Source organism: Euleptes europaea, chromosome 3, assembly GCF_029931775.1.
Source record: "Euleptes europaea isolate rEulEur1 chromosome 3, rEulEur1.hap1, whole genome shotgun sequence".
Lineage (NCBI taxonomy): Eukaryota > Metazoa > Chordata > Lepidosauria > Squamata > Sphaerodactylidae > Euleptes > Euleptes europaea.
The window spans coordinates 12,881,604-12,898,548 of record NC_079314.1 but is presented as its reverse complement, the minus strand read 5'-3'; the positions used below and the strand labels follow the sequence as shown (position 1 = coordinate 12,898,548).

Below are 16,945 nucleotides of genomic sequence, written 5' to 3'. Positions count from 1 at the left end.
CCACCCCTAATCCAGTGTGTGCAGCACACACAAACACGCACACACTACCTGGTGCCTTCCCCTCTTCCCGAGCCTTGAATGCTTCAAACCAGTCTAAATGTCAGAGTAATAATAGAATTTCACCCTGAAAACGCCAGCTCAGCAAACATGCTAATCTACAAACTCATCCCCGCCATACAGATAGAGAGGCTATTATCAGAATCAGGTTTATGCTGCCACCTAGAAGCCACTAGCGTTATTGCTGTTCCCGCTCCTTATCATCCAGATGTTTTGTGAACTTGATGACTTAATTTTATTATCCAAGGTAATAATTTTTTAACAGTACTTTTTGCACTGTTGTTTGTTTTTAAAATTATATCCTGCTTTAACTTCCTGGGCCATTCTATTTTTTAAAAAAAATATTATCCTGCTCTGCCCTAATGAGATGATGAAAGGAACCAAGATGTTACTGGATTCATGGAATCCAGATGACTTCCCGCAAGGTAGGACTTCTGCTGCTCAGAAGCCCCAGTGAGCAAAAGATATTCTGTGTATGCTTGGTGGCACTCTCTTTCATGATACTTTCCCAAAGGTATCAAAAGAAACACCAAAAGCAGTTGTTCCTCAAATTAAGCCCTGATTCTAGCTTAGCTCGAGTTTATCTGGGCTTGGGATCTAAGCAGGATCAGTAGGGTTGCCAGGTCCCTCTTCATCAATGGTGGGAGGTTTTTGGGGTGGAGCCTGAGGCGGGCAGGGTTTGGGGCAGGACTTCAATGCCATAGACTCCAATTGCCAAAGCGGTCATTTTCTCCAGGTGAACTGATCTCTATAAGCTGGAGATCAGTTGTAATAGCAGAGGATCTCCAGCTAGTACCTGGAGGTTGGCAACCTAAGAGTCAGCCATGGTCATTACTTGGAGAGGAGACCACCAAAGAAGTCCAGGGTTGCTACGCAAAGGAAGGCAATGGCAAACCACCTCTGCTTGTTTCTTGCCTGGAGCACCATGTGGCTGGGGCAGCCGTGAGTTGGTTTTGACTCAACAACACTTTCTTCTTCTGTCTCCAGAAGGAGGCTAAGTCTACATTCAGAAGCGATGGTGGGAATTGCATCTCCAGAGGTGTATTTCAGCCACAGAATGCAGCTGTGATGAAGCGCAAAATGGAGCAGGGCTACAGCTCCAGTTGCCAACCTCCAGGTGGGGCCTGCAGATCTCCTGGGATTACAACTGATTTCCAGACAACCGAGATCAGTTGCCCTGGGGAAAATGGCACCATAAAGAAGGTGGACTCTATGGCAATGTATCCTGCTGAGGTCCATTCCTTCCCCAGACCCCGCCCTCCCCAGGCTCCACCCCAAAAATCTCCAGGTAGTTCCCAACCTGGAGTTGGCAACCCTAGCCACAGCACTGGGGGAAAGGGTGGACTTACCCTCAACACCATTTCCTGTGGCAACATGGGCTGCTTTAAACCCTGGAAAGGGACTGAGAAGGGCAATTGTGTTTTCTTTTTGTTCCTGGAACTTAAGGCAACCCGGAGGAGCTATTTCCAATGGGGGAAAGAGGGGAGAAAGAAATATGAACCCCTCTTATCCTGTGAGGCGACCCTGATCAACATCCCCCTCGTTCCGGGCGACAGCTTCTTTTGCAGCTAAAATGCATGGTGAAGAATCTGAGCCCAGTTCCTCAGTGTCATGGTGGTTGACCTCAAGACCCAAGAACATAGGAAAAGCCCTGGAGGATCAGACTGGTGGTTTCTTTAGTCCAACATAACATCTCTCAGAGTGGCCAGTCAATTACCCCAGAGGGCCAACAAACAGGGCAGAGCGGCCAAGGCCTCCCCCGATGTTGCCTCTTAGCACTGGCTAGAGATATCTAGGGATTCGAGATTTTCCCACTTGTGCCATGGAAGCTTGCTGGGTGACCTTGGGTCAGTCACACACACACAGCCCTGACCCTGGCTAGTATTTGGATGAGAGACCTGCAAAGAATACCAGAGTCATGACGTGGAGGCCTGCAATGGCCAACCACCTCTGAATGTCTCTTGCCTTGAAAACCCTACCAGGGTCGCCTGAAGTCAACTGTGACTTGACAGCAAAAAACAACAAAATACATGGAACAGTGTGTCGTTGTGCGTAGACCACAAAACTGTGCATGGAGACCTGTATTGAGATCAAACTAAATGGGATAGTGGAAATCCCTGATTTTTTTTTTTTGCATCACCCATGAGGAGGGATATTAAATTGACTTGGGATCTATCGTCCTACTGGGGGGAGGGTTAATCCCTTCTCCTACACCATTTCCCTTAGGTGAGTCCCCATTCCTTCTAAACCACCATTTATCCCAGTGGAAGTGTTTGCTGCAAAGGATTTCAAATGCTTGGTTCTCGGTATGGGGAAGCGAAGACCTCCTCTTCTGCCTTGGGAATTCTGTCCTGCTGGAGCCAATGATGTTGCCGATGGCAACCTGCACTTTGTTGTCTTTTGAAAATAATCTGTTAGAAGGTTGACTCCGAAAAATTCCATCTTCAGTTCAGACCTGGAGTGGATCCTTCATGGGTGTTCAATAGAGATGGTGTGCTTTTAGCAGAAGGTATGAGTGGGTGTGGGGTGGGGGAGTCCGGGTAGTAAGGAGAGGTGTACACAAAGATGCCATGGGTAAGGTGGCCAAGTGATCCCTGCTCCTGTCCCTTGACGAATTGTTTGATCGGCAGGCATGCACAAGGTAAATAAGGTAGGTGGGGCTGAGAGAGTGTGACTAGCCCAAGGTCACCCAGCTGGCTTCAGGTGTAGGAGTGGGGAAACCAATCCAGTTCACCAGATCAGCCTCCGCTGCTCATGGGGAGGAGTTAGGAATCAAACCCGGTTCTCCAGGTCAGAGTCCACCGCTCCAAACCACCGCTCTTAACCACTACACCACTCTGGCTACACCAAACAACTGTTTTCTCATCCTTTGGCAACTCTGTGGGGAATCAGGTCAGAAGTTGGCAGTAAGCCATCTGGAGGCTGTTAGGGCTTAGCTCGGGGTTGCCAGGTCCCTCTGGCCATTGGCGGGGGATGGGGGTAGGGTGGCCAGATCCAGCTTGCAAAACTCCTGGAGATTTGGAGACAGAGCCTAGGGAGAACAGGAACCTCAGTGGGGTACAATGCCATAGAGTCCACCCTCCAAAGCATCCATTTTTTTCATATTAAAACACATGTCTTGCCAACCCTATCCTATCACTCAAAGCCCTCTCTGTGTGTTGATCAATGCAAATCTTTACACCTACACTTTCCTATAATGTTCAAATGTGTTCTTCAATCACATTTTGGGACACTTCTCCAACTCCCTACATCCCTTCCAAATACATTTGACTGAAGGACTTTCAAAGGGGCTTAAAGAAACACATGCCCTGACCTGGATAGCCCCAGGCTAGCCTGATCTCATCAGATCTCAGAAGCTAAGCAGGGCCGACCCTGGCTACTATTTGGATGGGAGACCACCAAGGAATACCAGGATTGTGACGTGGAGCCAGGCAATGGCAAACCACCTCCAAACCTCTCTTGCCTTCAAAACCCTACAGGGAGGGGCCATGGCTCAGTGGTAGAGCATCTGCTTGGCATGCAGAAGGTCCCAGGTTCAATCTCTGGCATCTCCAATTAAAGGGACTAGGCAAGGAGGTGATGTGAAAGACCTCTGCCTGAGACCCTTGGAGAGCCGCTGCCGGTCTGAGTAGACAATACTGACTTTGATGGACTAAGAGTCTCATTCAGTATAAGGCAGCTTCATGTGTTCATGTGATCTCTGTAGTCTGGAGATGAGCTGTAACTCCGGGGGATCCTCAGACCCCACCTGGAGGCTGGCTGTCAGGAGTCAGGAGTTGTGCGGTCCAGGCAGGCTCTTGACATAAGTTAGGCCCATTTCTGTTCAAGAGCATCTTTCAGTTTTGTTTCCCTTAGCTGTTCAAACCATCCCCGCTCCCTGCCTCCCCACCCCCCTGCTCTGACCTTGAGTCACAAGCAGGCAACTTCAGTATTATGGCTTGCTCACTCCCTGCTTCCCACCAGGCACTGTTATCTCCCAATTCCCAGGCCTGCTTGATCTTGCACCTGGGGTTGCTTTGTGCTTAAAGTTATGCTTTGTAGTATGGATGGTCATTAGGAGCTTTGAACCTGTGGATTGCTTATGCTGTACCTGCGGCTCCTGAATAAACGTTTACCTGCTATAGACCTGCCTGTCTGAATGAGTGACTTTTTGGGATTGCCGAGGTTGGCTGGAGAACCTCACACTGACTTCCCTAGGCTTAGCAGCTACCCAAAGTTCCCACTCCCCGATTGGCTCTGGTGTTAATGACAGAGTTGAGTCTGGGTACTGGATAGGGTTGCCAACCTCCAGGTACTACCACAAAAAACACACAAGGGCTCTGTGCTGTGAGTAGTTCAGGAGAACAAAAACCAGCACACAATATCATTGCAATACAAATCTTATATTAAAAGTGCAGGTGAAAGTGAATACTTAGCTATAAACAAACAACACATATGTACAATATATACAAAGTACAAATTGCCAATGGTTTAGGTAGGATAGGTTCTTCTAGTGAGGTAAGTATTCTGTAATTGTTCCTTATGATATAATCTTATGATTTTTTTTCTTTCTTTTTCAGTAGTATTGCAAAGAAGAGAAGAGTGGCATAGTCCACATTCAGAACAGCCAAGAAGGAAACATAAGGACGTGTTGTCTAGATCATCATCCACGTTTTGCCAAAGCTTCTTCAGCTGATAATTTCTATGTACATAATTTATTAAATATTAATTATTAATTATTAATTATTAATTAAAATTACAAAGATTATTAAAATTATTTTAAAAATTTATTATAATAGCAAGAACCATCTACATACACAATGTGAAAAAGGCAAAACCATCTATGTACTCATATTGAAAGACATGCCATCAACTTACCAAAATGGTCACAATAAATATGGGAAGTCAAACCTCAGAATGACAGTTCCCAAACGCCAAGACGGCTCTTCTAAAGGTCAAAAACCTCAAGCTGTAACTAACAGTATCCTGTGGATGATGATCTAGACGTGGATGATGATCTAGACAACACGTCCTTATGTTTCCTTCTTGGATGTTCTGAATGTGGACTATGCCACTCTTCTCTTCTTTGCAATACTACTGAAAAAGAAAGAAAAAAAATCATAAGATTATATCATAGAAACAATTACAGAATACTTACCTCACTAGAAGAACCTATCCTACCTAAACCATTGGCAATTTGTACTTTGTATATATTGTACATATGTGTTGTTTGTTTATAGCTAAGTATTCACTTTCACCTGCACTTTTAATATAAGATTTGTATTGCATTGATATTGTGTGCTGGTTTTTGTTCTCCTGAACCTCCAGGTACTAGCTGGAGATCTCCCACTGATACAACTGATCTCCAGCCGATAGAGATCAGTTCCCCTAGAGAACATGGCTGCTTTGGCAATTGGACTCTATGGCATTGAAGTCCCTCCCCTCCCCAAACCACACCCTCCTCAGGCTCCACCCCAAAAACCTCCAGCCAGTGGCAAAGAGGGACCTGGCAACCCTAGTCCCGGAATCGTAGCAAAGCACTGAGGATTAGGAAAGCAGTCTGGTGGATACAGTGTGATGTGGTGGTTCTGGGAGATCTGGGTTTGAATTCCTGCTCTGCCATGCAGGAGCCTGCTGGATGACCTTGGGCCAGTCACCCACTCTCAGCGTAACCTACCTCACAGGGTTGTTGTGAGGATGGAATGGAGAAGAGAATGGTGCGAGCCTCTTTGGGTCCCCATTGGGGAGAAAGGCGGGGGAAGCAATTAAGCAAATAAACATTAAATAATATCTGAGATGCATTACTTGGATCTTTGTCACTTGGAGATCAGTTGTAGGTGATCTCCAGCCACCACCTGGAGGCTGGAAACCCTACATTGAAGTCCCAAACCCCTTCCTCCTCAGGCTCCACCCCCAAAATCTCCAGGTATTTCCCAATGTGGAGCTGGCAACCCTAAGGAGACATGGAGAAGAATATTTAATAGCTGTATCCTTGTGTTTTCTTTTCCTCTCTTTCAGTTTGACAGTCTATATAGTCATGCCACGTCCGGCGCCAAGCAAGCCTCAGACCTCCTTCCCCCGCTATTTCCTCACCTACTTCCTCTCTTCCCTCCTCCTCATCGCCATCTTGGCCTCTTACACTTTGGGCTTCCAACTGGTACGGGACCCGCAGAACCTGGTTTCTCTGGGCCTCTACGGAGTTTTCTTGACTCTCCACTTCCTTGCCCAGGGATGTTTTGCATGCATGGAACTGCGTAAGCATCGAGTGGGCCCCCTGCCCTGCAGCCCCTCCAAAACGGTGGCCCTCACCATTTCTGCCTATCAGGAGGACCCTTCCTACCTGCGCCAGTGCCTCGAATCAGCCCGAGATGTGGCCTATCCAAAGCACCTTCTCTCCGTGGTGATGGTTGTGGACGGCAACGGCCCTGAAGATCGGTACATGATTGAGATGTTCCGGGAGATCTTTCGTTGGGAAGACGTCGGTACCTACGTCTGGGAGGGCAACTACCACAGCCACCCAGGGACGGAAGAACTGAAGGAGGCCCAACAGCGGGAAGTGGAGACGTTGATCAGGAACAAGCGATGTGTCTGCATCATGCAGAAGTGGGGCGGGAAGCGGGAGGTGATGTACACCGCTTTCCGAGCTCTAGGGGACTCAGTGGACTATATCCAGGTATACATTTTCCATTCTCATTTTAGTACATGTTTATGGGGCTCAGTATTGAACCAAATTGGCCCTTTAAAAACGAAAACGGAATCTCGATCAGCCAGTGTGTCGCAGCGGCAAAAAAAGCTAATGCGATCTTGGGGTGCATCAAAAGAGGCATCACATCCAAATCGCAAGATGTCATAGTTCCGCTGTACACTGCATTGGTCAGGCCGCACCTGGAGTATTGTGTGCAGTTCTGGAGGCCTCATTTCAAAACGGATGCGGACATAATTGGGTGGGTGCAGAGGAAAAAGACGAGGATGATCAGGGGCCTGGAGACCAAGCCCTATGAGGAAAGGCTGAGGGAGTTGGGAATGTTCAGCCTGGAGAAGAGGAGGTTGAGGAGGGACATGATTGCTCCCTTGAAGTATTTGAAGGGCTGTCACTTGGAGGAGGGCAGGGAGCTGTTCCTGTTGGCAGCAGAGGATAGGACTTGCAATAATGGGTTTAAATTGCAGGTGGAAAGGTACCTGCTGGATATTGTGGGGGGGGGGGGATTGCAGCAAGAGTTGTTCAACAGTGGAATCAGCTACCTAGGGAGGTGGTGAGCTCCCCCTCACTGGCAGTCTTTAAGCAGAGGCTGGACAAACACTTGTCAGGGCTGATCTGGGCTGATCCTGCATTAAGCAGGGGGTTGGCCTAGATGGCCCCTTCCAACTCAATGATTCTATGTAATGGAAGGATAAGATGGATTCCAGAAAAACCTGTATGTAAAGGGAAGGGCAGGCAAAGATTTTAATGGGTCTAAAGAACTTCTTGGAGGAAGGCAGCGTGATATAGTCTGGTCTTGTCAAATCTCAAAAGCTACCACCTGGAGGTTGGCAATCCTGCTTGGGAGGGAGACCACCAAGGAAGGATCTTCAGAGGAAGGCAATGACAAACCACTTCTGCTCCTCCCTTGCCTCAAAAGCCCCTTGCCGGGGTCGCCATAAGTTTTTGTGACTTGATAGTACATAGCAGACAGAAAAGGCCTCTTAAAGATGCTTTTCAGAAAAGGAAAGGATAGAGATGAACCATTGCCACAATTCCAAGTGTGAAACATGCACGGACTTATGCCACTGCGCTAAAACAATTGCACAGGGTGCTCCTGTGTTAATTTATGAATTGTTGTGAGTCAAGGTGTGTGCTACTTCCTGATAAAGGATGTGCAACAACCAGTTTGGGGGGCAGCAGAAACTTTGTGGGTTATCAATCTGCACATTTCGATCACCAGTAATGACAATTATATGATTTCAGTTATGGAAAGGGGTCTTCTCATACCGGCTATGTGTTGCTCTCTTGGTCTGAATCTTGATGTCATTTAGCTCTTTACCTCTAAAAGTTTGCAGACCCCTGCTCTGGGCTTTTGAATGGCTTAATGGCTGAAAGTTCTTTTTTTTAAGGGCTTTTGATGGTTATGGGGCACACCTAGCCACTAGAGTTTGCTGCATCCTAGGGTTGCCAACCTCCAGGTACTAGCTAGAGATCTCCTGCTGATACAACTCATCTCCAGCTGATAGAGATCAGTTCACCTGGAGAAAATGACCGCTTCGGCCATTGGACTCTATGGCGTTGAAGATCCTCCGCTCCACACACCCCTCCCTCCTCAAGCTCTGCCTCCAAAACCTCCCTCCAGTGGCAAAGAGGGACCTGGCTGCCCTACAGAAGTCACTTGCCTGATGACTGAGTTGCCAGCCTCCAGGTGGGTGTGTGTGTAGATTTCCCAGAATCACCCAGAATTTCCCAGATTAGTTATCTCCAGATGACAGTGACCAGTTCTCCTGGAGATACTGGCAGCTTTGGAAGGTGGATTCCATGTAGGATTGCCAGGTCCCTCTTCACCACCAGCGAGAGGCTTTTGGGGCAGAGCCTGAGGAGGGAGGGGGGAGGGGGGACTCCAGTGCCATAGAGTCCAATGGCCAAAGTGTTTTCTCCAGGGGAACTAATTTGTACTGCCTGTACATCCATTGTAATAGCAGGAGATCTCCAGCCACCACCTGGAGGTTGGCAACTCAAGTCACAATCCAGACTTGGCAACCCAACTGAAGGAAGCTATTTTGCAGTTTGAATCTGGCAAGAGAAAGAAGCCTAAATTTTGCAGTCAGTTGGCAAGGAATAGTCTTTGGGGAGCAGCAAGTGTATGCCACTTCTTTTGGAGAAGAAGGATGCCTGTTGACATTCCTAGATAAGTGTTCCTTATCTTGATGCCTGCTTTCTGCCCCCTTCAATTAATATTGTGGAGAACAGGTTCATCTTGGAGGATAGGCCCATCAGTGGCGACTAGCCGTGGTGACTAAAGGGAGCCTTCACAATAGGGTTGCCAGGTCCCTCTTCGCATCCGGTGGGAGGTTTTGGGGGCGGAGCCTGAGGAGGGCGGGGTTTGGGGAGGGGACAGACTTCAATGCCATAGAGTCCAATTGCCAAAGCGGCCATTTTTCTCCAGGTGATCTGATCTCTATCGGCTGGAGATCAGTTGAATTAGCAGGAGATCTCCTGCTACTACCTGGCAGTTGAGAAAACATACAGCACTGGCTCATAAGAACAACTAGCAAGTTATAATTACAATCACTTTTACTCAAGATTCAGTATAGAAATACTACAAAAATACTACAAAAAAAAGGGGGAATAAATGTGAAGCCACACAGCCGGTTACATCACCGGAATAATTCAGCAAGTACAAATACCCAGTTCAACCAACTGAAAAGAAAAGTCCAATTCCTCTTGTTCTTGTAATCCACAACTTCTGATGAGATTCAAGGAGAATTCACGTGTAAATCAGTTCATCAAAGTAACATCTTCTACGCTGATATTCAATGTAACGAAAAATGGTGGCAAAAAGAAGCTCAAAATCCAACTCCGATGGTTTCAAAAGTCAAAAATGCCAAATCATAAAAATTCAGTGACAAGTTGAAAATCAGTGACAAAACGACACTTCCGGATACGTGTTCGTTTCGCTCAGAAGCTTCATCAGTTGTTATAATTATATAGGGTCAAAGACCTCTGAAAACATAAATAAATAAACGTCTCGAAGTCATAGCGCTCATACAATCAGATAATTTCATAACATAGTATTAATACCGCAATTTATTGCTCATATGCTTACCCTGCAGACCAGCAGACCAAACGCGTGTCTCACCTCGATTGAGGGCTGGTAAATGCTCCTAGTAGCCAATACACTTAAATCTCAAATATAGCCCCTACAGCTGAATCTAGTTAGTGAACCTCTCAAAGAAAGCTAGATAGTTCAAATTCATTATTCAATCCGGCTGGGGATAGTGTTTTAAAGAGATAGATGTACCTAGATTCCTGCTGGTGTAAAATTTTAATCACATCGTCCCGACAGTAATGTTTAGGTTTAAACTGCCAAATGGCAAAAAACAGAATGTCATCCTCCGTATGCCCCTTCTCTAGATAGTGGTTAGTGAGGGGTGCCTCCAAGACCTTCGAGCGTATTCTCGTTCTATGCTCACTGATCCGTATCCTAAGGGGGCGTATTGTTGAGCCAACGTACATTTTTAAACACGGACAAATAACAGCGTAAATAAGATTTTTTGAAGAGCAGTTTGTAAAGCTCTGCAAGGTATATTTAAAATTAGAGCTAGAAGCGCTCACCTCTTTGATGGGAAGACAAAAACGGCAACATGCGCATGCTCCGCATTTATGGTGTCCCCGGATGTTAACTTTCTGGATACTAGATAACCGATCAGTTTTAATTAAGAAATTGCGAAGGGACTTAGTTTTTTTAAGTCCAAAAGTAGGCATTTCAGAGCAGCCAGGAACATTAAATAAAACATGCCAATGTCGGCGAACAATGCGCTGTATTTCATGCGTCAAATGGTTAAACTCCAAGGAAGCACAAACCCCCACCCGTTTCTCGGCTGTAGAAGCCTGCGGATTTAAAACAGATTGTCTGTCCCTTTGTTGGACTTTGACTAATGCTGTATCCAAGACAGACTGTTGATAACCCCTAAGACGAAAATTATGGCATAAGTCCATGGCTGCCGCTTTGAAATCAGGAGCAAAGGTGGCGTTCCTTTTTATCCTGAGGAGCTGACTAAATGGAAGATTCCGTTTTAAGTGTAACGGATGATTGGAGGAAAAATGTAAACCCGCTCCCACATCAGTGGGTTTGTGGTATGGCTTTACCACAAGATGTTACTTTGATGAACTGATTTACACGTGAATTCTCCTTGAATCTCATCAGAAGTTGTGGATTACAAGAACAAGAGGAATTGGACTTTTCTTTTCAGTTGGTTGAACTGGGTATTTGTACTTGCTGAATTATTCCGGTGATGTAACCGGCTGTGTGGCTTCACATTTATTCCCCCTTTTTTTTTGTAGTATTTTTGTAGTATTTCTATACTGAATCTTGAGTAAAAGTGATTGTAATTATAACTTGCTAGTTGTTCTTATGAGCCAGTGCTGTATGTTTTCTCAACTATTGTTTGCTCAGCATATGTAACTATTTATTAGATTCTTCTATACTACCTGGCAGTTGGCAACCCTACTTCACAATCAGAGGAAGTAAATATCTGAATACCAGCGCCAAGAGTCAACACCTGGAGAAGGCCTCAGCCTCTGTGCCCTGTTGTTAGGCCTCCAGAGTAACCAGTTGGCCACTGTGTGAGACAGGATGCTGGACTAGATGGACCACTGGTCTGACCCAACAGGGCTCTTTTGATATTCTTAGGATTTTTGTAAATAATCAGCTACTGTTAAAAGCATCAAAACACCACGGCTATCCACAAGGAAGCAGCCCTATTAAAAACTACCTTGAAACACCAGAAGGGTTGCCAGCCTCCATTTTGTGGCTTTATGGATTATTAATCTGCACTTCGATCACCAGTAATGACAATTGTATCATCTCCCATTATTACATCCAATCTCCAGGAGACAGAGATCAGTTCATCTGGAGAAAACGGCCGCTTTGGAAAGTGGACTCTATGGCATTATAACCCATTGAAGTCCCTCCCCTCCCCAAACCCCACTCTTTTCAGGCTCCACCTCCAAAATCTCCAGGTATTTTCCAACCTGGAGCTAGCAACCCTAAACATCGGGCTGCTCAAGAAATTGGGGTCTAGGAAGATGAGAGGGATATTCAGTAGGGGTAGGGTTGCCAACTGCCAGGTAGTAGCAGAAGATCTCCTGTTAATTCAACTGATCTCCAGCCGACAGAGATCAGATCACCTGGCCGCTTTGGCAATTGAACTCTACGGCATTGAAGTCCCTCCCCTCCCCAAACCCTGCCCTCTTCAGGCTCTGCCCCCCAAATCTCCCGCCGGTTGCGAAGAGGGACCTGGCAATCCTAGACTATCCAGATGTTTTCTGCCATCTTTTGTCAAGGAAGTTTTGTCAAGGAAGACCTGGCAACCCTAAGTAGGGGTATACTTCCCTCAAGAGTCAGAGCTGTCCCCACAGGAGTGGAGAGATTTGGAGAACAGTGCAACGGGACGTGGGGTGGACAAGAAGGAGTTTTTGGAGGACACTTGAAAAGTGTCCACAAGCAAAGGCCTATGGTCAAGGGTTCACCGTGTCCACTTCCACCCAGGTCTGTGACTCAGACACCAAACTGGACTCAATGGCTACCGTGGAACTAGTGAAGGTGCTGGAGTCAGATGAGCGCTACGGGGCCGTCGGGGGGGACGTGCGGATCCTCAACGTAACAGACTCGTTCATCAGCTTCATGAGCAGCCTGCGCTACTGGATGGCCTTCAACATCGAACGCGCCTGCCAGTCGTACTTTGACTGCGTCACCTGCATCAGCGGCCCCCTGGGTGAGTCTGGCTATCGGCTGCGTGCGAACCTTTTGGGTTTGGGGGGTGGGGGAAGAGCAGGGTTGGTTCAGAGGCTGTGGACTCAGAATTGGGAGCTTCAGTCAGCAGCCTTGGTTAGTAGGGTTGCCAGCCTCCAGGTGGTGGGGGAGAAACAGGCACCTCTATACTAATACCAAAGGTTAGGAAAACAGTATAGGAGCGAAAAACATTTACAAACAAGGTGCAATTTTTATATAAGCTACTGAGATTCCTATAAACATACTATGTGCAAATACAAGTAACCACACTATAACCAACACATAGTATGTACAAAATATACAATAAAGGAGCAGAAAATCTTTCAAAGGTCTCAGCAGAGTACCAAGTATGTACAAGTTCAAGTTCAATTTTCAGATGAATAAGAAGCCACAATCTTCAATAGGATTGCTCCTTTATTGTATATTTTGTACATACTATGTGTTGGCTATAGTGTGGTTACTTGTATTTGTACATTGTATGTTTATAGGAATCTCAGTAGCTTATATAAAAATTGCACCTTGTTTGTAAATGTTTTTCGCTCCTATACGGTTTTCTTAGCCTCCAGGTGGTGGCTGGAGATCTCCAGGCGGCAAAGATCAGTTCCCCTGGAAAAAAATGGCCGCTTTGGAAGGTGGGCTCTATGGCATTATACCCCCATTGATGCCCCTCCCCCTCCCCAAACCCCACCCACCTCAGGCTCCACCCCCAAAATCTCTGAGTATTTCCCAACTGGGAGCTGGCAACCCTATTTGTTGGGCTTGTTATTTAGTCAGTATTTTAGAACTTTTCTGTAAAAAGCCCAACAAAAATCCTATCAGTGGGTAGTTTTAGGAATGTCTGATGATATCAGAACACCAAGAGCTGTTCTAGTGAGTGACTGAATGTGTAGGGTTGCCCAGGCCCCTCTTTGCCACTGGTGGGAGGTTTTTTGGGGGCAGAGCCTGGGGAGGGCAGGGTTTGGGGAGAGGAGGGACTTCAATGCCATAGAGTCCAATTGCCAAAGTGGCCATTTTCTCCAGGGGAACTGATCTCTATCGGCTGGTGACCAATTGTAATAGCAGGAGATCTCCAGCCACTACCTGGAGGTTGGTAACCCTATGAATGTGTAGGGTTGCCAGCCTTAGGTTGGAAAATACCTGGAGATTTTGGGGGTGGAGCCTGGGGAGGGCAGGGTTTGGGGCAGAAAAGGACCTCAGCAGAGTTGAATGCCACAGAGTCTACCCTCCAAAGTAGCCATTTTCTCCAGACAAATTGATCTGTACTGTCTGGAGATCCGTTGTAATAGCAGGAGATCTCTAGGCCCCACTTGGATGTTGGCAATGGCAACCCTATGAATGTGTAATAGGGTGTGCTAATTTGATCTCTGAGGTAGCTTTTAAGACAAAATTGGGCAATTTTATGGCATTAAAGTCATAATGTGGAAGACAGTCCCACTGGGCTCAAATGAGACTTGGTGTAAAGTGCCATCAAGTTGCAGTGGACTTTAAGCCACCCCAGCAAGGAGCTTTCAAGGCAAGTGAGAAGCAGAGGTGTTTTGGTGTTGCCTTCCTCTGAAGAACCTTCCTTGGTGGTCTTCCATCCAAATATCGACCCTGTTTAGCTTCCAAGGTCTGACAAGATTGGGCTATACTATTCCACTTTCCCTCCCTAAATGAGACTTAACTTGCTAGTAAACATGCCTGCCTTAACGTAATGGTGCAACATGGGAGATCCGCTTTCTAGGGTTGTTAACCTCCAGGTACTAGCTGGAGATCTACTGCTATTACAATTGATCTCCAGCCAATAGAAATCAGATCACCTTGAGAAAATGGCCACTTTGGCAATTGGGCTCTATGGCATTGAAGTCCCTCCCCTCCTCAAACCCCGCCCTCCTCAGGTTCCGCCCCCAAAACCTCCTGCCGGTGGCAAAGAGGGACCTGGGAACCCTACCATTTTCAGACTTCAACGTAAAGTGATCTGTATGGGGTGCATTCATGCTGGCATAACCTTATCTTTTGGGGTGCATCATCTTTCTAGGCATGTACCGTAACAACCTATTGCAGATGGTCCTGGAGCCCTGGTACCATCAGACCTTCATGGGTAAAAAGTGCACCTTTGGGGACGATCGGCATCTCACCAACCGTATCCTGAGTCTCGGCTATGCCACCAAGTAAGGTTGCTCGAGAGAAGAGTCCTCTGGATTCTGTGTTTTCCTCCAAATGTTAACCATAGTGCTAAGTGTAACAGACCACACATGCTCAGTTAGTTTGTGTCTCTATTTGGTACTTGAAGGAAAAAGGTAATCCCTTGGGCCATGAAGACCAATGTGGCAGCTGTCTAGAGGTATCCACCAGGCAAGATGCTGCCTGCAGGAATGATTTTTGTCCTTCTTTGGTGGTACGGCTGCCAATTCTGACTTAGGAAATTCCTAGAGATTTGGCAATTCTGGTTTAGGAAATTCCTAGAGATTTGGGGGGGGGGTGCCTTGGGAAGGCAGAGTTTGGGGGAGAAGAAGGGGACTCCAGGGGACTGGTTCTCTGTTTTCTGAAGATCAGTTGTCATTCCAGGAGACCCCCAGGCCCCACCTGGAAGCTGGCAGTCCTATTAGATGGTAAAGGCTGGAGGTAGTTTAGGGTTGCCAGGTCCCTCTTCACCACCGGCGGGAGGTTTTTGGGGTGGAGCCTGAGGAGGGCGGAGTTTGGGGAGGGGAGAGACTTCAATGCTATAGAGTCCAATTGCCTAAGCGGCCATTTTCTCCAGGAGAACTGATCTCTATCGGCTGGAGATCGGTTGTAATAGCAGGAGATCTCCAGCTAGTACCTGGAGGTCGGCAACCCTGAAGTAGCTACCTTGGTTGACAAAGAAAATTCCAGAATGTAATGTAATACCTTGAATACACATGAAGCTGCCTTAAGGTCAGTATTAAATGTCTACCCTGACTGACAGCAGCTCTCCAGGGTCCCGGGTAGAGATCTTTCGTGTCACTTACTACCTGGTCCTTTTTAAGTAGAAAAGGCAGAGATTGGACCTGGGACCTTCTGCATGCAAAGCAGAGGCTGTTCCACTGAGCCACACCCCCTCTTGTTGTTAGGAAGGGCTGCCAAAAGACACCATGAACACCCAGGCAAGATTTAGCCGGTCAAGGAAGATCCTAGCCCCAGGATCGCATGGAAACGGGGAGAATCGGGGCTTTTCAGAGCCTCTATAGTCCCAGACCCATTCTCCTCATACCAGTGAGACCCAACCCAAGCATCGCCTGACCCATCTGGCTCATTGGGCCCCAGGTTGACTTGTGGCCATGGGACTTTGCCCGACCTCTCACCTTGAACGGGCAGACCTATGAAAAGAAGCAGCCACATGCCACCATAATCTAACTGGGCTTTTAGACTTTCTCCTCCAGACTAACTGTGTGTACCCTTCCCTCCTCCAGGTATGCCCCACATTCCATCTGCCGCTCCGAGACACCTTCTGTCCTCCTGCGTTGGGTCTCCCAGCAGATGCGCTGGTCTCGCTCGTACTTCCGCGAGTGGCTCTACATGGTCCTGTGGTGGCCCCAGCACTCCCCCTGGCTGGCCTACGAGGCCATCGTTTCAGGACTGTTCCCTTTCTTGGTGGCCAGTACAACTCTGCGGCTCCTTTATACCGGCAGCCTCTGGGGTACGCTGTGGCTGCTCATCAGCATCCAGATGGGCGGCCTGGCTAAGGCCTTGTATGCCACCGTCCTCCGTCGCAGTCCCATCATGCCCCTGGCTTCTCTCTACTCTGCCCTCTACATGGCTGTTCTGCTACCCACCAAGCTCTTTGCCCTGGTCACCCTGCCTTGGGCAGAGGGTTGGGGCACCTCTGGCCGGCTCCATATCCGCATTAACTATTTGCCTGTCTTGCCTCTGCTTGCTTGGTGGGGGGCTGTGCTGGGGGGATTGAGTTTCACCCTCTATAAAGAGGCCATGGGAGGCTGGCAGGATCTGGAAGTACTGATCTATGGGTTATCTGCCTGCTTAGCCCACTGGGGGGTTCTGCTCGGCTTCTATTTGGTGCAAGTGCGGCGTGCCTGCAGGCGTCGACATAGAATCTACCACTTAGATCAAGCCAGGAGAGTTTGGGAGGGCGGAGAGCTGGGAATCCCTGGAAAGTACAGACCAATGGGAGAAATGGGTTTCAAGCTGGAGTCACTTCAGAGCAATTGTGTATAAAGGGTGGGGCAAGTGCCAAATGGTTTATTTAAATCGCTGCTAAAGAGACTTTTCCCAAGGTGTTAAGACTCCTGCTTTTCCAAGGTGGACACGAAAAATAAGCAACCTTCCTTCCTTAAGGTTGGGTGAAATAAAATTCAATTCAACAAAGAAATATATGTATTACAATGCACTCATGTATATATTAAAAACAAACTCTTATGTGACAAACACAGGGCTGATCATCTAAAACTACGTGCCAAACGCGTTTCGGGCCC

At 47.4% G+C, this 16,945-nt stretch overlaps 1 protein-coding gene across 1 annotated transcript; it reads left to right on the top strand.

The window, feature by feature from the left end:
- Positions 1–6,073: 6,073 nt before the first annotated feature.
- On the top strand, positions 6,074–16,688 carry LOC130474666 (hyaluronan synthase 1-like). The gene is made up of 4 exons (XM_056846366.1): positions 6,074–6,709; positions 12,273–12,498; positions 14,533–14,665; positions 15,926–16,688. Exons 1-4 carry the CDS (start codon positions 6,074–6,076, stop codon positions 16,686–16,688), a joined length of 1,758 nt encoding a protein of 585 aa, XP_056702344.1.
- Positions 16,689–16,945: the final 257 nt, after the last annotated feature.